Source organism: Myotis brandtii, unplaced genomic scaffold (genome assembly GCF_000412655.1).
Source record: "Myotis brandtii unplaced genomic scaffold, ASM41265v1 scaffold535, whole genome shotgun sequence".
In the NCBI taxonomy this organism is placed as follows: Eukaryota; Metazoa; Chordata; class Mammalia; order Chiroptera; family Vespertilionidae; genus Myotis; species Myotis brandtii.
Window position 1 is genome coordinate 361,274 of NW_005369964.1, and position 20,021 is coordinate 381,294.

Sequence of the window (20,021 nt, forward strand, 5' to 3'; positions counted from 1 at the left end):
GGGGCTCAGGGGCCGGCCGCCGCGTGACCCGCGCAGTAGAACGCCGAGCTTAATCACAACCAGCTCGTGCTCCGGGCGGGTCGTGGTCCCGGTTCCCCAGCCGGTGACGCCGGGGATTTCTTTCACGGCGGCTCCCTCTGACATGCCAAAGCCGCCCGAGTATTCAGAGCTGAGTGACTCCCTAACGCTTGCCGTGGGAACAGCAAGGTTCTCGGGACCCTTGTAAGTGTTGAAGACGTACTGCCGAGCTTAATCACAACCAGCTCGTGCTCCGGGCGGGTCGTGGTCCCGGTTCCCCAGCCGGTGACGCCGGGGATTTCTTTCACGGCGGCTCCCTCTGACATGCCAAAGCCGCCCGAGTATTCAGAGCTGAGTGACTCCCTAACGCTTGCCGTGGGAACAGCAAGGTTCTCGGGACCCTTGTAAGTGTTGAAGACGTACTTACTGTCTGACTTGGGGCCCCGACATTGGTCTGACTCGCAGAACCAGGTGCTCGCTCTGAAGCAGTCCTGTTAAGTCGGAAAGTTATTTGCACTGTAAAGTGAAAGGTTCCGTGGGAAACCACTTCGGTTCCAGTTCTTTAATGGAAGGTGTCCTGGACCCATTTAAGCCATAGGTAGTGACCTATTCTGTGGGATTCACATAAAACCGGACTTCCCTAAACACTGAAACGTCTTATACCTCCTCGGGACTATTACATAAAACCACCTGTAAGTTGTTCACATGTCGTCATACATGCAATTTTAATTTATTTTAAACCGTAAATGTAGTAATGGGGGATTTTAGAAGTCGTTGGAAATAAAGCAAGTACATTTGGAATAGTTGATCTGATTAGAAGCCTTGACAAATGACAGCATTCCTAGACCCTAACTGTATTTTCTTTCTTTTTTTTCTTTAATTTGAAGGCACAGAGCATGGAGAATGATGAATTTTCGCCAGCGGATGGGATGGATTGGAGTGGGATTGTATCTGTTAGCAAGCGCAGCAGCATTTTACTATGTTTTTGAAATCAATGAGACTTACAACAGACTGGCCTTGGAACACATCCAGCAGCACCCGGAGGAGCCGCTTGAAGGAACCACATGGACACACTCCTTGAAGGCTCGGTTACTCTCCCTGCCGTTCTGGTTTTGGACGGTGATTTTCCTGATACCTTACCTGCAGATGTTTTTGTTCCTATATTCTTGTACGAGAGCTGACCCCAAAACGGTGGGCTACTGCATTATCCCGATATGCTTGGCAGTTATTTGCAATCGCCACCAGGCATTTGTCAAGGCTTCTAATCAGATCAGCAGACTGCAGCTGATTGACACATAGACTCGGTCACCATTTTCCCCTTATGATTACAAAACTGCCAGTGCCGTGCGGGGCCTGATCACAAGACGGCGGTTTTTCCACAGATCTCAGGAAGTTGTGGTGGGGCAGAGTCCCTTTAAACAATGTGACTAGGGGGCTGTCTTTATCTGACTCATGGGTTTTTAGGTGAAGCCCGAGACACAGTCCTAACAAAATAATGTTGATGATTTCAGATTTTGGAAGTAAAATCATGTCTGTTACTTGCATTCTTTAGAAACTTGAATAAGTTCCTAAACTCCTATTCTTATTCTACTGTGCAACATAGTGATGGTTCAGAGATTTTTCCTTTGGGGGGAAAAAATGAACATGAACATTTCCATTGTGTTTAATGTGTAAAAAGGTCCAAACATGGTCATAAAGTTTAAATTTTATACAATTACTTGGCTTGCTTTAAAATTCTTCAGACTAAAACACCAATTCATGCTTTTCTGAGTAAGCCAACTATTTGTCAGCTTGTGAGAAATTGGTATAAAATTATTGAGATGATTGCTGTCCTGATACACGGAATTCATTCCTCCTTTTGGTTAATGCTGTGGGCATTCTTAATGCTACTGATTTTTTTTAAAAAAAGACTTGGGAAGAAACTAAATGTTTGAAAGTTGAGAAATCTGACTTATACATAGGAGATGGAAACAAGGTGTTCAATGAACATGTTTGTCCCAGTGCCTGTCAGATGTGCGATAGCTCTCTAAAAGATGCTAGCAAGTCATCCTGATACTCCTTTCTAGCCTCAGGGCTGGTCTTTAGGCGAGAGGTTAGTTGCATGAAGATGTGATCCTTGTACTTCCTCCTGTGCATTTGTACTTACTACCTCATGTCTGGTACCAATACAAATATCTAAAAAATGGTAATACTAGATTTTAGGATTTTTTTGGGGGGGTGAGAGTAAGATATATTTTTATACAGCTATGTCATTAATCCCAGGGAAATGTTTCACACTGATAGGTTTTAATAATGTTTTGGGTGCTTACTCTGTTGGGCCCTGTTCTAAGAACTTTGCATAAATTAACTCAATGAACAACCCTATGAGCTAACAATTATCTAGATTTTACAGATAAGGACACTGAGGTGGAGCAGTTAAGTAACTTGCCAGAGGTCACACAGCTGGTAGGTGGCACAGCCAGAGCTGTGACCAGGCATCGGATGCCTGTTCCTAACCACAGCTACAGCGCTTCTCACAAGTGACAGCTGTTCCATCACCGGGCACTGCCTGCCTCGCCAAGTTAAAGAATGGAGATGGCATCATCGAGAAAGGTTTTTCTCAATGGGCTACTGGAAATCTAAGTTTCTAGCAATCTCACCCTTTAAGTCTGATTTGACTAGAATGGAATGCTGCACTTTCCATAGAATCTCTTACTTGAAAGATAAAGCAGGTACTTTTGCAACTCAAAAGCAGCAAGATCAGATTCTTCTCTAATTAGTCCCAATTCTTTCTTTTACTGCCTTCATAGGTCTAGTTCCTGAAATGATTTATCTTCTGCTACAGTACATAGAATCTTCAAAGTAAGCGGCAGTTTGAAGTACAGATAACCCAATCACTTGTATCTTTTGAGTATTTACTAATTATAGACGGTCCCTGACTTACCATGGTTTGACAGGAATTTTCCACTTTATGATGATAGTAAAGCAACATGCATTCAGCAGGAACTGTACTTGAATTCTGATCTTTTCCCAAGCTAGTGATAATACAGTAAGAGTCTCGTGATGCTGGGCAGCAGTGAGATGATCTTGCCCAAATGTAGGCTGATAGAAGTCTGCTGAGCACGTTTAAGGTAGGCTAGGCCAAGCTCAGGGGTCCAGTGGGTTAGGTGTGTAAATGCATTTTCTACTTACATTTTTAACTCATGATGGGTTTGAGAGTAACCATCATAAGTTAAGGAGCAGTGTAGTATGCATGCTGCAGGCGCTGCATTGAGTGATTTTGCATTCATCCTGACAGCCCTATGAGGCTGGTATGTACTGGTACTAGTGCCATTTACAGAAGAGTAAAATGACAGTATGCATGCTGCAGGCGCTGCATTGAGTGATATGCATTCTTCATGACAGCCCTATGAGGCTGGTAGGTACTGGTACTAGTGCCATTTACAGAAGAGTAAAATGAAGAAATCTGAGGAATTAATAACTTGCCCATGATCACACAGCAAGTAAGTGGAAGAGCCAGGACATTGAACTGGGGATGTCTGGCTTCAGATCTCCAGCTCTATCATCCCAATCTATTGCTTCTCAATAATTTGAGGAAAATCATTGAGCAGTTTCTTGTTTTATTTGATTAGTCTTGAAGCAGTGTTAGTTTGGAAATGATTTAAGAAAATTACTTGTTACTTTTTATTTTACAAATGTTTGATATAATGCAAGGTTTGTGAATTGGTCACTTGTAAAGTGACTTCATTTTTATTGAAGTACATTTTCTCTCTTCACATTCTAATATTGAGATTTGGTAAGTAAATGCTCGTCTGTCTTTCAAGGTAATATGTCCTTGGTAGTAGAAATGTTAAAATAATTACAGTAGGAGTAATGCAGTATTTCTAAATGTTTCAGATTGCAGAGTTAATCTGTTTTTGATTACTTAGGAATTAATTATCCAAGTTGGATTATTACTATTTTGTCTATGACTATTTAAGAGTTCAAAGCACTCTTTTGGGAAAGAGGAAAAGGTGAAATTTATCTCCCAGCTCTATTAGACCGAGGAGGAGGTTAAAATTGATGGATTGGAGACCTATTATTATAGCAGGTCATCACTTATTTTATATTCTCATCACAATACAAAAAAGCAGTGACTACAGGATTAGGTAGTGAGATAAACAGTAAATAAGGGAAGTGTATCAGAGATTTTAGGAAAGAGACAGGCATCCTAGGATCCCTAACCAGTCAGTATATGCTTCCAGGTATGAGAAAAATAGAGTGGTAACGAAAAGTTTTTCTTTGGGGAAGTGGAGTCATAGGATAAAGTACGCCCAAGAGAATAACTGTACCCATAATATAATCAAACTGGTATATTTCGTTGACCATGGGTATTGTTAAAGTCTTTATTGAGAATATCTAGTGTGGATTTTTTGGATGGGTTTAACATTTTCAATCTCAAAAATACTGGCAGAAAAGCTTGCCACAATACCACATGACTCACGTTTGCATCAAACATTTGCCATCATTATAAATTCTACAACATATTTTTTTTAAGTGCCATGTAATTGTAGACCATGATTGGGAATCATCATGCATTAGTATTTTTGTTTTGGTCTAAGGCAATGAGTGGGGTCTTGAACTGTGGCTGTATATTAGAATCACCCAAGGGAATAAAAATTGCAAAGCTCATATGAACAATGTCAGGATCCCTTTTCCACCAATTATGTCCATTTCTGTGGGCATAGTCCAGGCAATCCTGTTTTTAGAGGCAGGTCTTCAAGTGAGTCTGTCAGGGTTTTCTGCACCATAAAGACTCAATTGTTAGTCACGAGATCTGGTGTTTATTTTTGGAACCGCCTCAAAAACTATTTTGCGGTAACTTCACCCTAGCTGTTTGAATTGCAAATCTTTAAAAGAGGTGTTTATATTTCCTCCCCCCCCCCCAAGGTTTAAATAGACTTTATTATTACAAGAGGGAAGCCTACTGACCAGAGCTTTATAGCCGGTATATGTAGTTCCAGGGTGTCACCATGGAGAAATCAGAGGTTATGATTGTAGAGGAAGTCACTGACTGAAGGCCAGGATCCAGGGGAGTCAGCCAGGAATGCTGCGGACGATAGGACAGGCTGGGGTGGTCCCGTGGCAAGGTGAGGGGGAGAGGACAGCTTCACTACTGCTTCCTGAAGCTCTCCAGGTGTGACAAGACCCAGCCCCACAGCCGGAGAAAACGAAGCAGGAGATGAGCAAGGGTGACACCCATGGTCCTGCACTGCTTGGAATGGATCTGGGCCTGTCAGGCCCCTCAGCCCTGGACCTCAGTGAGTAGACTGCAGACAGCTGCCAGCTGGAGCCCAAGCTTAGAAATGAAGTGTCTGCATATTCTGATTCCAATTCCTCTCCTTCAGTTTATCTCGAATCCCATTTATCAGGTTTTTGGCCCCCACTCTACCAAAACTGTTTTCTTGTCAAGTGGTCACTGGTAGCTTACACAGAACTGAATCCTTTGGTCAAGTCTCAGTCCTCCAATTACTTATTAGCAGTTTTTGACACATTCCCTCTCCTTGAGATACTTTCTTCAGTTGGCTTCTCATCACTACTGCCCAGTAGAACTTCAGCGAGGATGGAATGTTCTTTATCTGTGCTGTCCCAATCAGTAGCCACTAGCCACATGAAGTGAGCCCTTGAGATGTGGCTAATGTGACTGGGGAACTGGGTTTAGTTTCAATTAGAATTTAAATAGCCACCAGTGGCTAGTAGCCACTATGTGTTAGCCCAGGTCTAGATATTTTTCTGGTTTTACTCTTCCTTACCAGCTCCTCCCGTCTCCTTTGCTGGTTCCTCCTTGGGGATCTGCTGGATTTCTAAATGCTGGCTTCCCCCCCCCCCCCCCCCCCCCCACCTCCCTTTTCTCTTTTTACTCCCTTGATCATCTCATCCAGGCTCATGTCTTTAAATGCCCACATTTATATTACTACCTTGTCTCTTTCCCCTGAGCCGCAGATTTGAATATCCAACTGCCTACTTGATATTTCCTAGATGTCCAAAACCAAGCTGCTGATCTCTCCACCCACCAAAATCTGCTCCTTAAGTTCCCTACGAGATGGCTGCCAAACCCCTGACGAGGGATCCTTTTAAACTCTTACTCCTCTCAAAAGTTCCTCCTGTGGTTTCCCTTCTCAGAATAAAAGCCAAAGTCCTTCCCATGGCGTACAGAGTCATAAATAAGCGGCCCTTGACCTTTACTTCAGTTCCTAATAACACTCAGCCCCTGACTCCACTCCAGCCGCACTGGTTTTCTTGATTCTAGAACACACCAGAAAAACCTGTTCCAGGGCCTCTGCCCTCGGTCCTGCCTGCCTGGGTGCTTGGCCCCGGCCTGCTCCATCCCCTTCTTCAGACCTCTGCTCAAGTGCCAGCTTAGTGAGGCTGCCTCTCACCACCCAATGGAAAATCCAGCATCCCCCTTCCCTGTTTTTCTCCGAAGCACTTACCATGTGATATCACATGACACGTGTTTTGTCAGGATCTAAACTCCATGAGTGGAGCGATTTTGCCTGTTCACTGCTGTATGCCCTCTGCCCCAGTGCCTAGAGCAGTAGGTGCTCAGTAATGATCTATTGCATGCATGATGCTCAGTGTCGCGGAACACCTCTCTCTCTAGACTGCAAAACAATCTAGTTCACTCTCCAGGGAGAATAAAGGTTAAAGTTAACATTTACTACTAAGTGCAGATCATAATCTGTCTCACGTGCTAGGTAAGTTTGGTTATTCAACTTTTTTTGTTGACACTATCGCAGATAGTTAACAAACTCTTTCAGCTTTCAGCATGGACTGATGTGTTCTTTTATGGCCAAAATTTAAAATGAGTCTCCCAATTTTTTTTTTGCCAACAATTCTTGTTATGTTGGTTGTCTTGGGATCCTTCTCCTTACATCGGTTTGTTGTTCCATTTATTTATGCATTCATTGGTCGATTCCTGTATGTGCCCTGACTAGGGATTGAACCTTCAATCTTGGTGTATCAGGAAGATGCTCTAACCAACTGAGCTACCTGGCCAGGGCGGGGTTTTCCTTCTTGATGCAGAGAAAAACATATACCACATTCACAAACAAGTGTATATTTTAAGTGGTGATTAGAGCCTTGAGAAAACCACCTAACATGCACCAAGTGTCATGACAACCCCTTAGAGCTACAACAAACATTATAGTATTCTGGCGTTCAGGGCAATCCCTTGGCCCCATAAAGCACTTATTTAAACGAGTAATGTTTTTCTGCAAGTGGCCTCTATCGTCAGCAGAATTTTTGGCACCAGAGTAAATTCCCAATGGCCCCAGTGTGAACTGCTACCTTTTAAAAGATTTAAATAGGAGCTTACTGCCTAGCATTCACTGTTTCCTGGGCCATGTCTTTAAATAAAGCAATTCTGATTCTAAAGGTCACCCGAGAATGGAAAAGTCGCAGCTACACTGAAATTTGCTTAATAGTTTAAGAATAGTGCACTGGCTAGAGGCAGTTTCTTCAAGGCAAGGCACTTTGGTTTTAGAAACACCTCTGACCTTTTTTTTATGGTATCCTACCTCATATTTAGTCCAGTTTTCCTAACCTTTTTATTTTTCTATTTTGGTTTTGTTTTGTTTTCCTAACTTCTTTAGAAATCACTTTGTATTCCCTAATCTGACAAATAGTAGTCAGATGGGAAATGGATTTAAAAAAATGTTTTTGTTGATTTTGAGAGAGAAAGGGAGAGTGATAGATAGTAACATTGATGAGAGAGAAACATCATCGATCAGCTGCCTCCTGCATGCCCCTCACTAGGGACCGGGCATGTGCCCTGACTGGGTATCGAACGGGTGACCTCTTGGTTCCTCACCCGCTGAGCCACAATGGGGGGGTGGATTTTTTATGTTTTAAGTCTGGATTGGTTCATTTTTGTCCTGAATTACTTAATGACATTTAAAACTATAAACATGGCTGTTTTGCCCTTACTAAATTTAAAGCATGACTTTTGGAAAGTAAAAATCTTTAGAAAGTTTCACAATAACTTTTCCTTTTTTTAAAATTTACATGTTGCTTTATTCTGTAAGGACACCCTGACACGTTAGATGATAATAGCTAATGACAAAAAGTAGAAATGAGGTGCCTGCTTCTCTAACCACTGCTAGGAGCATGTTATATGTATTGTCATTGCATGTCCACTTTGACATCCTCTCATTCTATTATGTACTATAACAATGGGGCGAGAACACAGTAAGTAGGTGGTTCTGCATCTCAGGTAAGCACTGCATGACAATCCGGTTCTGCCTGTGAGGATGGTGGCCCTCCTCCCCAAGAAACCCCGCTAAGCTCGTGAGGAACAGCCCTAAGAATCACAGAGAAGGGATGCTGCTGGCAGGCCTCTAACACAGCGACAAACAGCAGACAGCTGTTGTCACATGGGATTCGACTTGCCATTGTTTGGAAATGTCACATCCGTGTCAATGACAGTCCTGGCACCTGCTCAGCCACCCGCCTAGAGTTTCATGGTTACTTCTGTTCGATGACTACAAAGCTACAGGAACATTTGAGGGACTAAAGTATTTTCATGTAAGTCTCCAAACCCATAAACTATGCTGCTAGTAATTAAAACAAAAATATTAATTAAAAGAAAAAGGACAGCTGGGTTAGTTTTGTTAGCTTCCAGAATTCACTGTGACAATGTCCTTTGAAACAGGCTGTTCTCTCCGATATGCCTGCACCCTCCACATCACCCGCATGTTCCACACTTGGAAGTAGGAATGTCCAGAAAACACAGCACATGGGGAACTCAAACCTTAGTATGGGGAAAAGGTCAGCTTAGACTCACAGCTAAGTTCAAATGTTAATTTCCTGGAAATTTGTATTAGTCGATTGAAAGCACAAAGAGCAGAAAGAAGGTTCTGATGAGGAAGTAAAACCATGCGTTTCGGTACGTCCTCTTTCTACTCTCGGCACAGGGTAAACAGGGAGCTGGAGCAGCCGGTGCAGTTGATGTGTGTCCTGTGATGGCACGATGGGTCCCAGCTGAGCCAGGAAGGGCACCTGAGTGGGGGCTTTATCTCCTAGGGCCGTGGTCGGCAAACTGCGGCTCTCGAGCCACATGCGGCTCTTTGGCCCCTTGAGTGTGGCTCTTCCACAAAATACCATGTGCGGGCGCGCACGTACAGTGCAATTGAAACTTGGTGGCCCATGCGCAGAAGTCGGTTTTCGGCCTGGACAAGTCTATTTTGAAGAAGTACTGTTGATATTTGGCTCTGTTGACTAATGAGTTTGCCGACCACTGTCCTAGGTTTCTCGCTTACATCACTAAGCAGCTAAATGGTTGGTACTTTTCTGCGCTATGATAAATATGCAGAAAAGTAAACTAAGTGTTCGTTTTTTAACTGCAGCCACCGCAAAATTAACTCTGCTGCGGGGTTGCTTTTTGCTCAATCCTAATGTGAGTGCCCTTATTTGAGTAATACTGTAAAATAGGAGGAAAGACAGAAGGAGCAACTTTGAAGAGGTGACAGACCACTCTTGCCCCATGGACAGTGCAGGTCAGAGGGCGAGAACACAAAAAACAAGACTCAGTTCCATTTTACAAGGCAGGAGCCCCTGTCGCTTTACAGCTTTTTGGCACAGTCAGGGCAAAACACTTGCTCCTGATGGAAGACAAAGCGCTTGCTGGCCAGATTCAGGGAGCACTTTTTGCAGTGGAAGCAGTAGTCGTGCCAGGACTGTCCTTCATAGGTCACCACACTGGAGCCTTTACCAAACCCAGTGATGGGGTTCTTGCATCCAGCACACTTCTTAGCCACATAGTTCTTGTAGCAATCCACGCAGTAGTACTGGTCCTCCACAGCAGTGAAACGCTGCCCGGCCAGCTTCTTCGAGCAGGTGACACACACAAAGCAGTCGGCATGCCAGGGCTGGTCCTGGTAAGTGATTCCTCCGGATGTGATGGCCTTCTTGCACTTCATGCAGTGCTTGGCAAACTTTTCCTCATAGCAGGCCATGCAGTAGTATTCCTCCCCTTTAGGGAAGAAGCTACTCGTCCCGATGACTTGCTTGCAGTTGCTGCAGATGAAGCAGTTTTGGTGCCATACGGTCCCCTTGTACTCTACGTTCTGATCTCCTGGCATAATGGGCTGTGAGCAGCCCTTGCACTTGTGGGTGCTCTCAAGCAGGTGGCACTGTTTGCACAGGACCCTGTTCTCTTTGGCCACAAAGCTCTCGGTGGCTAAGGGGTGCTGGCACTGGGAACAGCGGAAGCAGGTGTCGTGCCAGAAGCCTTCCTTAAAGCGGACCTCCTTGGCGTCTGCACCGATGGTCTGGTGGCATTCCATGCAGGTGTTGGCGCAGTGCTCGTCATAGCAGTCCAGGCAGCAGTGGTGGTCATCCTTCTCCACGTACTTCTTCCCGTGCAGGGAGGCCTTGCAGTAGTGGCAGTTAAACTGCTCAGCCATGGAGCCCAGCTTGGATCTGGAGGGGTCTCACCCTGAAGGTGTGGAGGAGGAGGTGGATTTGCTGAGGGCTGGGTTTAGCTGTCAGTAACTTCCAGCACGCTGCCCTGGGGATGCTCAGGAGCGCAGCTGTCCCGGAGGCGGCCGTGGCAGCCGTGGTGGTGGTGGCAGACTCCACAATAACTTTTTCTGTATTTGTGTATAAAAATACGTAACATGATTTTTTTAATGCAAATAAAACAAAATGAGTATATGATGAAAAATCCCCCTCTCACTCCCGACCCCTATCTCTCTAGAAGCAGGTTGACTATCCTTTCAGAGAAATTATAAGCACATCCTAGCCAATAGTCTCCAATAGTAGCATTCTACACACTGTTCTATATTTTGCTAGTTTACATTTGACATCATATCCTAGAGATTGATCCTTAACAACACAGAGCTATATCTTGGTCGTTTTAATGCCTGCACAAATGTTCTAGTATACTCATGTTCTATTTTTATTTAACCAGGATCTTCTGATGGACATTTATTTAGGTTGTGTACTGTTTTTTGTTACTAAGAAGAATGCTGCAGTGAATAGTTCTGTAAACAGATCTGTCCACTTGTTGCTATTATATGTAGGATAAATTTCTTTAAGTAAAATTGCTGAATCAATTTAACATTTTAACAGAATTGTCAACTTGACTTTCAAAGAGCTTACATCAGTTTATACTCGCCATCAATATACTAGTATTATAGACCTCACATCCTTCCCAGCTCAATCTTGCATCAAAACTTGTGATCTTGCCCTAACCGGTTTGGCTCAGTGGATAGAGCATCGGCCTGCGGACTGAAGGGTCAGAGTGCATGTACCTTGGTTGCGGGCACATCCCCAGTAGGGAGTGTGCAGGAGGCAGCTGATCGATGTTTCTAACTCTTTATCCCTCTCCCTTCCTCTTTGTAAAAAAATCAATAAAATATATATTTTTAAAAACAAAAAACTTGTGATCTTTCCGTTTGAAAGTAAAAAAAATGGTATTGTATTATGGTTTTAATTTTCACTTATTGGAAGTGGAACATTTTCATTTAAAAACCATGTGTATTTCTTGTGATCTTGCTGTTCCTTTCCTTTGTCCATTTCTAGTGTATTTCTGACTGGTGCACATGAGATCCATAAAAGGAATTAATTCTTAGTCATTTGTGCTGAAAAAAGGAAATACTTTTACCTTCTTTGTCTTTTAACCTTATTCACAGAATGTTCAGAAACTTTATTATGTAATCATATTTACTAATTTTTTCTATTATGGTTTCTGGATTTTTAAAAACTTGCTTAGGAAAACTTCACTCTGAAATTATAGAAATTATCATCCCATTTTCTTTTACCACTTTTGGTTTTTACTGTTGATTTTAGAGAGGTGGGGGAAGAGAGGGAAACATGGATTTGTTGTTCCACTTATTTATGTATTCATTGGTAGATTCTTGTATGTGCCCCTGACTGGGGGTGGAACCAGCAACCTTGGCATATCCGACGACGTTCTAATCAACTGAGCTACAGTCAGGGTTCTTTTAGTAGTTTAATGGCTTTGTTCTTTACTCTAAAATTCTTGAATCTACCTGAAATTTATGATGTTCTAAGTAATGAGAAAAGAACCCAACTTCATCACAAAAACTATGAGAAATCAATTCATTTCTCATTTGTTAAAACTGAGTATTGTTTTACAAATATAGGGGTGGGCAAAAGTAGGTTTATAGTTATAATACAAAGAAATAATACAATAATTAATAATAATAATACAAGAATAAACTCTGCATTTTATATACTCAAAACTGTAAACCTACTTTTGCCCATTCCTGTATTTTTCAATTTCTATAAGAATTTTACACTCTATTTACAATATACTTAGATACCCAAGAAATAATTACCACAAGTGATGGTAGTATTATTTAATTAATATGTTAATTTTATTTGAAACTATCAATAGCTGCATTTATGGTAATACAGTTTTGAGCTTTGCAGTGCTCAGCTACAATCAGTTCAAACAGAAATTTCTTATAAACATTTTATTACCACATGGTGGCTGACAATTAAGTTAAAATGCATAGGTTTTCAGGATGTCAAAGGTATGACTCTTGTAGCCATATAAGAAATAATATTCTATATTTGTACAGACTGAACAATTTCACTGAGAGATATATTTTATAGGCTAAATAGGAACTAGATAAAAATACTACATAATAAACTTGAGGGCCACAGATGTCTCCAACTGATTTTCTAACTTGGAAAAAAACATTAACTTTATTTCCTTTAAAAGTCCAGTCCTTCTTAATAAAACTTAAAAAAAATTCTGAGTAGCTGAAGAAATAATGCTGCTACAGGACATTTCATATGATGACGGGGGAAGTACGGGCCGCTCAGTGCCACAGAAGCTAGGCATTTCTTCTATACTGGTCCTTCAACATGACCTTTTTAAAAAAAAATATATTTTATTGATTTTTTTACAGAGAGGAAGGGAGAGGGATAGAGAGTTAGAAACATCAATGAGAGAGAAACATCGATCAGCTGCCTCCTGCACGCCCCCCACTGGGGATGTGCCCGCAACCAAGGTACATGCCCTTGATCGGAATCGAACCTGGGACCCTTCAGTACGCAGGCCGATGCTCTATCCACTGAGCCAAACCGGTTACGGCCAACATGACCTTTTTTGTTACACATATGGCTCACGTGTGAAGAAGATAGCATAAGAATTAAAATCAGTATTAAAGTTAAAGGAAAAGATTAATCAAATCTATAGCCTAGACCAGTGGTCTGCAAACTCATTAGTCAACAGAGCCAAATATCAACGGTACTTCTTCAAAATAGACTCGCCCAGGCCGAAAACCGACTTTTGCGCATGGGCCACGAAGTTTCAATCTCACTGTACGTGCGTGCCCGTGTGGCATTTTGTGGAAGAGCCACACTCAAGGGGCCAAAGAGCCGCAGTTTGCCGACCACAGGCCTAGACCATAAAACACTGAATCACAGCACAGGTATCTTGAAATTTCTTACTTATAAACATATCCTATATAATAAAACCCTAATATGCAAATCGACCAAACGGCAGAACGACTGGTCACTATGATGCACACTGACCACCAGGGGGCAGATGTTCAACGCAGGAGCTGCCCCTGGTAGTCAGTGAGCTCGCATAGGGGGAGCTCTGCTCAGTCAGGAACCAGGCAGCGGTGGCGGAAGCCTCTCCCACCTCTAAGGCAGCGCTAAGGACCCCTTGAGGGATGTCTGCCTGCCAGCTTAGGGAACAGGGAGTGGGCCTAAGCCGGCAGTCGGACATCCCCCAAGAGGTCCTGGACTGCAAGAGGGCACAGGCAGGGCTGAGGGACCCCCTGCACTCCCAGTGCACAAATGTCATGCAACGGGCCTCTAGTTTTTAAAATATGTTAAACAAAGAAGGAAACAAAATGAGCCCAGCCAGTATGGCTCAGTGGTTGCATGCTGACCTATGTACGAGGTCACAGTTCAATTCCGGTCAGGGCACATGCCCGGGTTGTGGGCTGGATCCCCAGTAGGTGACATCCAGGAGGCAGTTGATTGATGATTCTCTCTCTTCATGGATATTTCTATCTCTCTCCCTCTCCCTTCCTCTCTCTGAAATTAATAAAACCATTTTTTTTAAAGAGGGAGGATAATTAAAAAATAGTCCTTCGTTAAGCAAAATCAGTATGGTTACAGGATGAGAGGAAATATCGAAGTCAACACAGAATGTTTACTTAAAGATTATATTTGTGTTCACAGCATAAAAGAACATCCCATTTGGCTCTCTTAAGTTACAAATTAAATATACCGGTTGGAACAAAAATAGGTTTACAGTTGTTCGTATGGGAAATACAATAATGAATAATAATGCTATATAATAAAAGGCTAATAGGCAAATCAACCAAACGGTGGAATGACTGATTGCTATGACGTGCACTGATCACCAGGGGGCAGATGCTCAACGCAGGAGCTGCCCCCTGGCGGTCAGTGCACTCCCACAGGAAGTGTGCTGCTCAGCCAGAAGCTGGGTTCACAGCAGGTGAGCGCAGCGGGGATGGTGGGAGCCTCTCCCACCTCTGTAGCAGCACTAAGGACCCCTTGGGTCCAGGACTGTGAGAGGGCACAGGCCAGGCTGAGAGACCCGCCCCCCTTCCCATGCACAAATGTCATGCACCGGGCCTCTAGTGTAAGAATAAACTGTTTCGTGCATTCACAACTGTAAACCTACTTTTGCCACAGCCTATATAGTCACTTAATTGTATCATCTCTGGATGTCTGTATATTGGGTGTGAGTGTGGATTCAAGGTTTCCTTGGGTTTTTCTCAAGGGGTCTTCTTTATCTTCATTCAGTACTTCTATTCCTGTTTTCTTTTTAGTTAAGCAGACTGCTATTGCTGTTTGCTGTTTTTAAATTAAGTTTGTTGGGGTGACATTGGTTAATAAAATTATATAGGTTTCAAGTGTACAATTCTGATACATATTGCCATTCTTCTTCTTTTTTTAATCCTCACCCGAGAATATTTTTTTTTTATTGGTGTTTTTAGAGAGAGAGAGAAACATTGATTGGTTGCCTCCTGTATGTGCCTCGACCAGGAAGGCAACCCGCAACCAAGGTATGTGCCCTGACTGAGAATCGAACCCTCAGCCTTTGGGTGTATGGGACGACACTCCAACCAATTGAACCACCTGGCCAGGACCAGATTTCCATTCTTATAGTCAATTCCCAATCTCATCACTTGCTCATGACAGTTCTTTGAAATATTTTTGTCCACAAACCATGACATGTACTTAAAAAAATATATATATGATTTGAGAGAGGAAGGGAGAAAGAGAGCTAGAAACATCAATGAGAGAGAAACATTGATTAGCTGCCTCCTGCATGGCCCCTACTGGGGATTGAGCCCATAACCCAGGCATGTGCCCTGACTGGGAATTGAACCAGTGACCTCTTGGTTCATGGGTCGATGCTCAACCACTGAGGCACACCAGTGGGTGACATGTACTTTTTATAATAAAAGAAGTTAAAAGATGCAGATATCACACAAATTAATTCAATAATTATTTTTAGAAATAGAAAACAAATGAAAAAGCTCTGGCCAGTGTGGCTCAGTTGACTGGGTGTCATCCTGTGCCTGGAAAGGTTGTCAGTTTGATTCCTGGTCAAGGCACATGCCTGGGTTTCAGACTCCATCCCTGGTAAGGGGGCATGCAGGAGGCAACCTATCGATGTTTCACTCTCACATTAACATTTCTCTAAAAACCAATTTTAAAAATCTTTTTTTAAAAAGTAGAAAACAATATGAATTGCCAACTTAAAGGATTTTACACATTATGAAGTGTTCTCTATTATTTCCATGGCCTGAAATTCTTCACTCAAGAAAACAGATTCATTTCTAAACATTTATTATATCTTTCTTTGTTGGAAACAGAAGTTTTTTTCTTTGACAAAACTGTGCCAGAGGAACAAAACAAATGCTTTTCTCAATTAGAGCAGATGTTGATATGGCTGTAGTCTTTTTTTTTTAATGCTTCACAAATTTGCGTGTAATCCTTGTGCAGGGGTCTTGCTAATCTTCTCTGTATTGTTCCAATTTTAGTATGTGGGCTGCAGAGCAAGCATGGCAGCAGTCTTTTACATTTCATACAGCTATTGTTAAAATGATGTTTTTGGCCGTTTTGCAGATGGTCCATCTGAGTTAGTTCTGTTATCAATGTTATTTTCATCTTCTGCATCATCTTCATTATCACCTTTTAAAATAAATATTTGTATGACAATGTGTTCAGTGGTTGAAAGAAATATAATTAAAATGGTTGATAATGAGACCATTTCACTTTAGGATTAATAAAACCATGTATATTCCAGATTTGAAGTATGTATCATTAAAAAGATTTCAGTCCAGCCGGCGTGGCTCGGTGGTTGGGCGTTGACCTATGAGCCAGAGATTCGAGGTTCGGTTCCCGGTAGAGGCATATGCCCTGGTTGCGGGCTCGGTCCCCAGTGTGGGGTGTGCAGGAGGTGGCCGATCGGTGATTCCCTCTCATCATTGATGTTTGTCTCTCTCTCCCTCTCCCTTCCTCTCTGAAACCAATGGAAATATATTATTTTAAAATTAAAAAAAAGATTTCAGTAATTTTGGTGCTTAAAACCTTTCCTATTACTTTTTTGAAGATATAATTCATATAACCATAAAATTTACTCTTATAAAGTATACAGCTTGATTTGTAGTATATTCATAAAATTGTACAACATGACTATCTAATTCTAGAACACTTTCATCATCCCCAAAAGAAATCCCACATTTATTAGCAGTCACTTTCTATTGTCCTCAATCATTGGCAACCACTTTCTATCTCTCTAGGTTTGCCTATTCTGGACATTTTATATAAATGGAATCATACAGTATGTGGCCTTTTGTGACTGGCTTCTTTCACTTAGCATAATGTTTTCAAGGTTCATTCATGATGTTGCATATATCGGTACTTCATTCTTTTTTATTGCTGAACAATATTCCACTATATATCACAGCCTGTTTATCCACTCATCGGTTGATGAGCATTTGTGTTGTTTCCACTTTTTAGCTATTATGAATGATGCTGCTATGAACATTACTGTGTAAGTTTTTGTGTGAACATGCTTCCAATTCTCTTGTGAGAACTAGGAGTGGAATTGCTGGGTCAATAAATGTTGACTTTATGCTTAACTTTGTGTGTGTTGTTTCTTAAATATGTTTGTATTGATTTTAGAGAGAGGAAGGGTGAGGGATAGAGAGAGAAACATTGATTGGCTGCCTCCTGCATTCCCCCTTCTGGGGATTGAGCCCGAAACCCGGGCATTTGCCTTGACTGGGAATTGAACCAGCAACCTCTTGGTTCAGGGTTGACGCTCAGCCACTGAGCATCACTGGCTGGGCATTATGTATAACTTTTTGAGGAACTGCCAAGCTCTTTTCTAAAGAAGGTACCCCATTTTACATTTTCTTCTTTTTAAAAAAATGTTTTAAAATTGATTTTAGAGAGAGAGGAAGAGTGAGGGGGGCGTGAGAAACATTAACTGGTTGCCTCCCATATGCACCCTGACCAGGGATCAAACTCAAAACCTGGGTATGTGCCCTGACCGGGACTCAAACTGGTGACCCCAACACTTAACCAATTGAGCCACACCAGCCAGGGCCATTTTACATTTTCACCAGTAATAATAAGGGCTCCAATTTCTTCATATACTAGCCAGCATTTGTTACTGTTCTTTTTTATGATAGCCATCCTAGTGGGCATGCAGTGATATCTCATTGTGGTTTTGATGTGCATTTTCCTGCTGGCCAATGATGTTGAACATCTTTCCATGTGCTTATTGGCCTCATATATCTGTTTTGGAGAACTGTCTATTCAATTCCTTTGTATTTGGTAACTGGAGTGCTTTTAGTATTAAGTTCTATCACTTTGCTTTTGTACTTGTAATTTTTTATTTTGTACATTGTTATTTGAGATATAATTCATATAACATAACATTCACCATTTAATCTCTACTACCTTTTTGTTATTGTTAATCCTCACCTGAGGATATTTTTTTCCATTGATTTTTAGAGAGAGTGGATGGGAGGGAGGGAGGGAGGGAGGAAGGGAGAGAGAGAGAGAGAAACACTGATGTGAGACACATTGATTGGTTTCCTCCCCCATGTGCTTGGACCAGGGCCAGGGATTGAATTTGCAACCCAGGTACATGCCCTTGACCAGGAATTGAACCTAAGACCCTAAGGTGCATGGGCAGACCCTCTAACCACTGAGCCCCACGGACCAATGTGTTCTATTATTTTTAACAAAGGTAATTCAAACCTAAGTTTTATGGGGATTTCATTAAGCAAATAGTACAAAAACATGCCAACCTATACAAAAATATTCCTGACCCACCATTTTTTTTTTTTTCAGACTATAAGAGAAAGTTACTGAGAAAGTCACAGAGGCAGAAGTGAGCTGTAGAAGAAATGGGCTCAGGAAACAAGGTAACAGGCAAAAGAGGGCCCTTGGAGCTTGGGGAAAGAGATACAGAGCAAGAGGCAAGGAAACCGGGCCTGGGGGAAGGAGGTGGGGAAAGGCATACTGTTCCATAGAGAAAGCGGGCTGGGTCCTAGGTCCCACAGGCTTTTCAGGGCCGGAATTTTAGGGGAGCTCCCAGGGGAGGATCTCAATAGACTATTCAGCAGCTTTCCAGTGTTGTGGTTTCTACTGATTGGTCGGTCACTAGTCAATGCAGCTTGACCCACCATTCATCGAACAGGTGGCAGTTATTTTTCCAATAAGTAATATCAGATTTTTTAAAAATGGCTCTATTTATACTCCTGTCCATATGCCAATGACGACATTTTCAAGAGATTAGAGAGGTACTTCTGGAGCCAAGAAACAGGACTTCACTCTCAATATACTGACATGGAAACAATCTGTTATCTGAACTCAGTGTAATGTTCCAAACGGGCCCCTTCACATGATCTGGAACTACCAAGATGCAATCAAAATGGAAAAGAAAGAAAAGGCAAGTACAGTTCCAGCTACTCTACAGAGGAGTTACGCCCTGCCTCCAATAATTAGTTCATAGGTCCTTCAGTTTGGGCCAGTCAAAATGAATACCTGTTTTTGCATTCAAGACAATATTTTAAAAAGGTTAATGCAGCTAAATTTCACCTTTCTATTTTCAAACTGCACCTACAACACTGGGATATGGGAGAGTAGGAGTGCCTGGGCTCTTAAGACTCTTCAAACCAAAATCCATCCCAATCTTCGGCACCTGTTCCTATTCTTAGAGTTACTTTATTTTTATTATATTTTATTGATTTTTTACAGAGAGGAAGGGAGAGTAGGATAGAGAGTTGGAAAAGTCGATCAGCTGCCTCCTGCACACTCCCTACTGGGTGTGTGCCCGCAACCAAGGTACATGCCCTTGACTGGAATCGAACCTGGGACCCTTCAGTCTGCAGGCCGATGCTCTATCCACTGAGCCAAACCGGTCAGGACTAGAGGCCAGTCTTCCACGCGTTTGTGATTTCACAGCTGGTAAAACACCCAGCTCAGTCAGGCCCTCTCCGAGGCCTTCCTGGGTTCTCTCAGTTTGCAGGCGTTACAAGAGGTCCTGGGGTCATCCTTTCACTCCTGAATAAGCGTGTGCCTGTTCCACCCTCATCACTCCGAGGTCCATCCACAAGGAGAGCAACGGAATCACATTCACTTTTATTTTTCTTTCCTTTTTTAAAAAATTTTTATTTTAGTGAGCGAGAGGAAGGGGGAGAATGAGAGAGAGAGAAGGAGAGAAGAGGAATAGCCATATGTTGCTCCACTTATTTACACACTCATCGGTTGATTCCTGTCTGAGCCCTGATCCAGAAGGAGCCCGCAACCATGTCAGGCCGCGCTCTAACGGACTGAGCTACCTGGCCAGATCCCACCGCATTTTCTCCAGAGCTCAGCCCGGTGCCTGGCACACAGCGGGCCTTCAGCAGGCTCTTGTGTTTGTTGTTTTGCTTTCTAAATATATAAGAAACATCAATGAGATCAATCATTGATCGGCTGCCTCCTGCACGCCCCCC

General features: G+C 42.5%; 2 protein-coding genes and 1 pseudogene across 2 annotated transcripts in view; 1 reads left to right on the forward strand and 2 right to left on the reverse strand.

Moving 5' to 3' along the window:
* The first annotated feature begins 6 nt into the window (after window positions 1-6).
* TMEM251 (transmembrane protein 251) lies at window positions 7-2,204 on the forward strand. Its single transcript, XM_005877832.2, has 3 exons — window positions 7-85; window positions 286-422; window positions 906-2,204. Exons 2-3 carry the CDS (start codon window positions 343-345, stop codon window positions 1,315-1,317), a joined length of 492 nt encoding a protein of 163 aa, XP_005877894.1. The 5' UTR covers window positions 7-85; window positions 286-342; the 3' UTR covers window positions 1,318-2,204.
* Window positions 2,205-9,567: 7,363 nt separating this feature from the next.
* Window positions 9,568-20,021, reverse strand: part of LOC106723547 — a 10,943-nt pseudogene continuing 489 nt past the window's right edge.
* LOC102256631 (chromosome unknown open reading frame, human C14orf142) overlaps window positions 15,711-20,021 on the reverse strand; it is a 4,998-nt gene continuing 687 nt past the window's right edge. Inside the window, exon 2 of the mRNA XM_005877834.2 lies at window positions 15,711-16,197. Within this exon, the coding sequence (XP_005877896.1) occupies window positions 16,103-16,197 (95 nt within the window). The 3' untranslated portion in view covers window positions 15,711-16,102. The remainder of the gene's footprint in view (window positions 16,198-20,021) is intronic.

Excerpts from the sequence above, each read along its gene's own strand:
- TMEM251 (XM_005877832.2), top strand. The coding sequence starts at position 343 with ATGCCAAAGCCGCCCGAGTATTCAGAGCTGAGTGACTCCCTAACGCTT. Across the intron at positions 423-905 it reads GCAAGGTTCTCGGGACCCTT|GCACAGAGCATGGAGAATGA; the intron begins GTAAGTGTTGAA and ends TTTAATTTGAAG.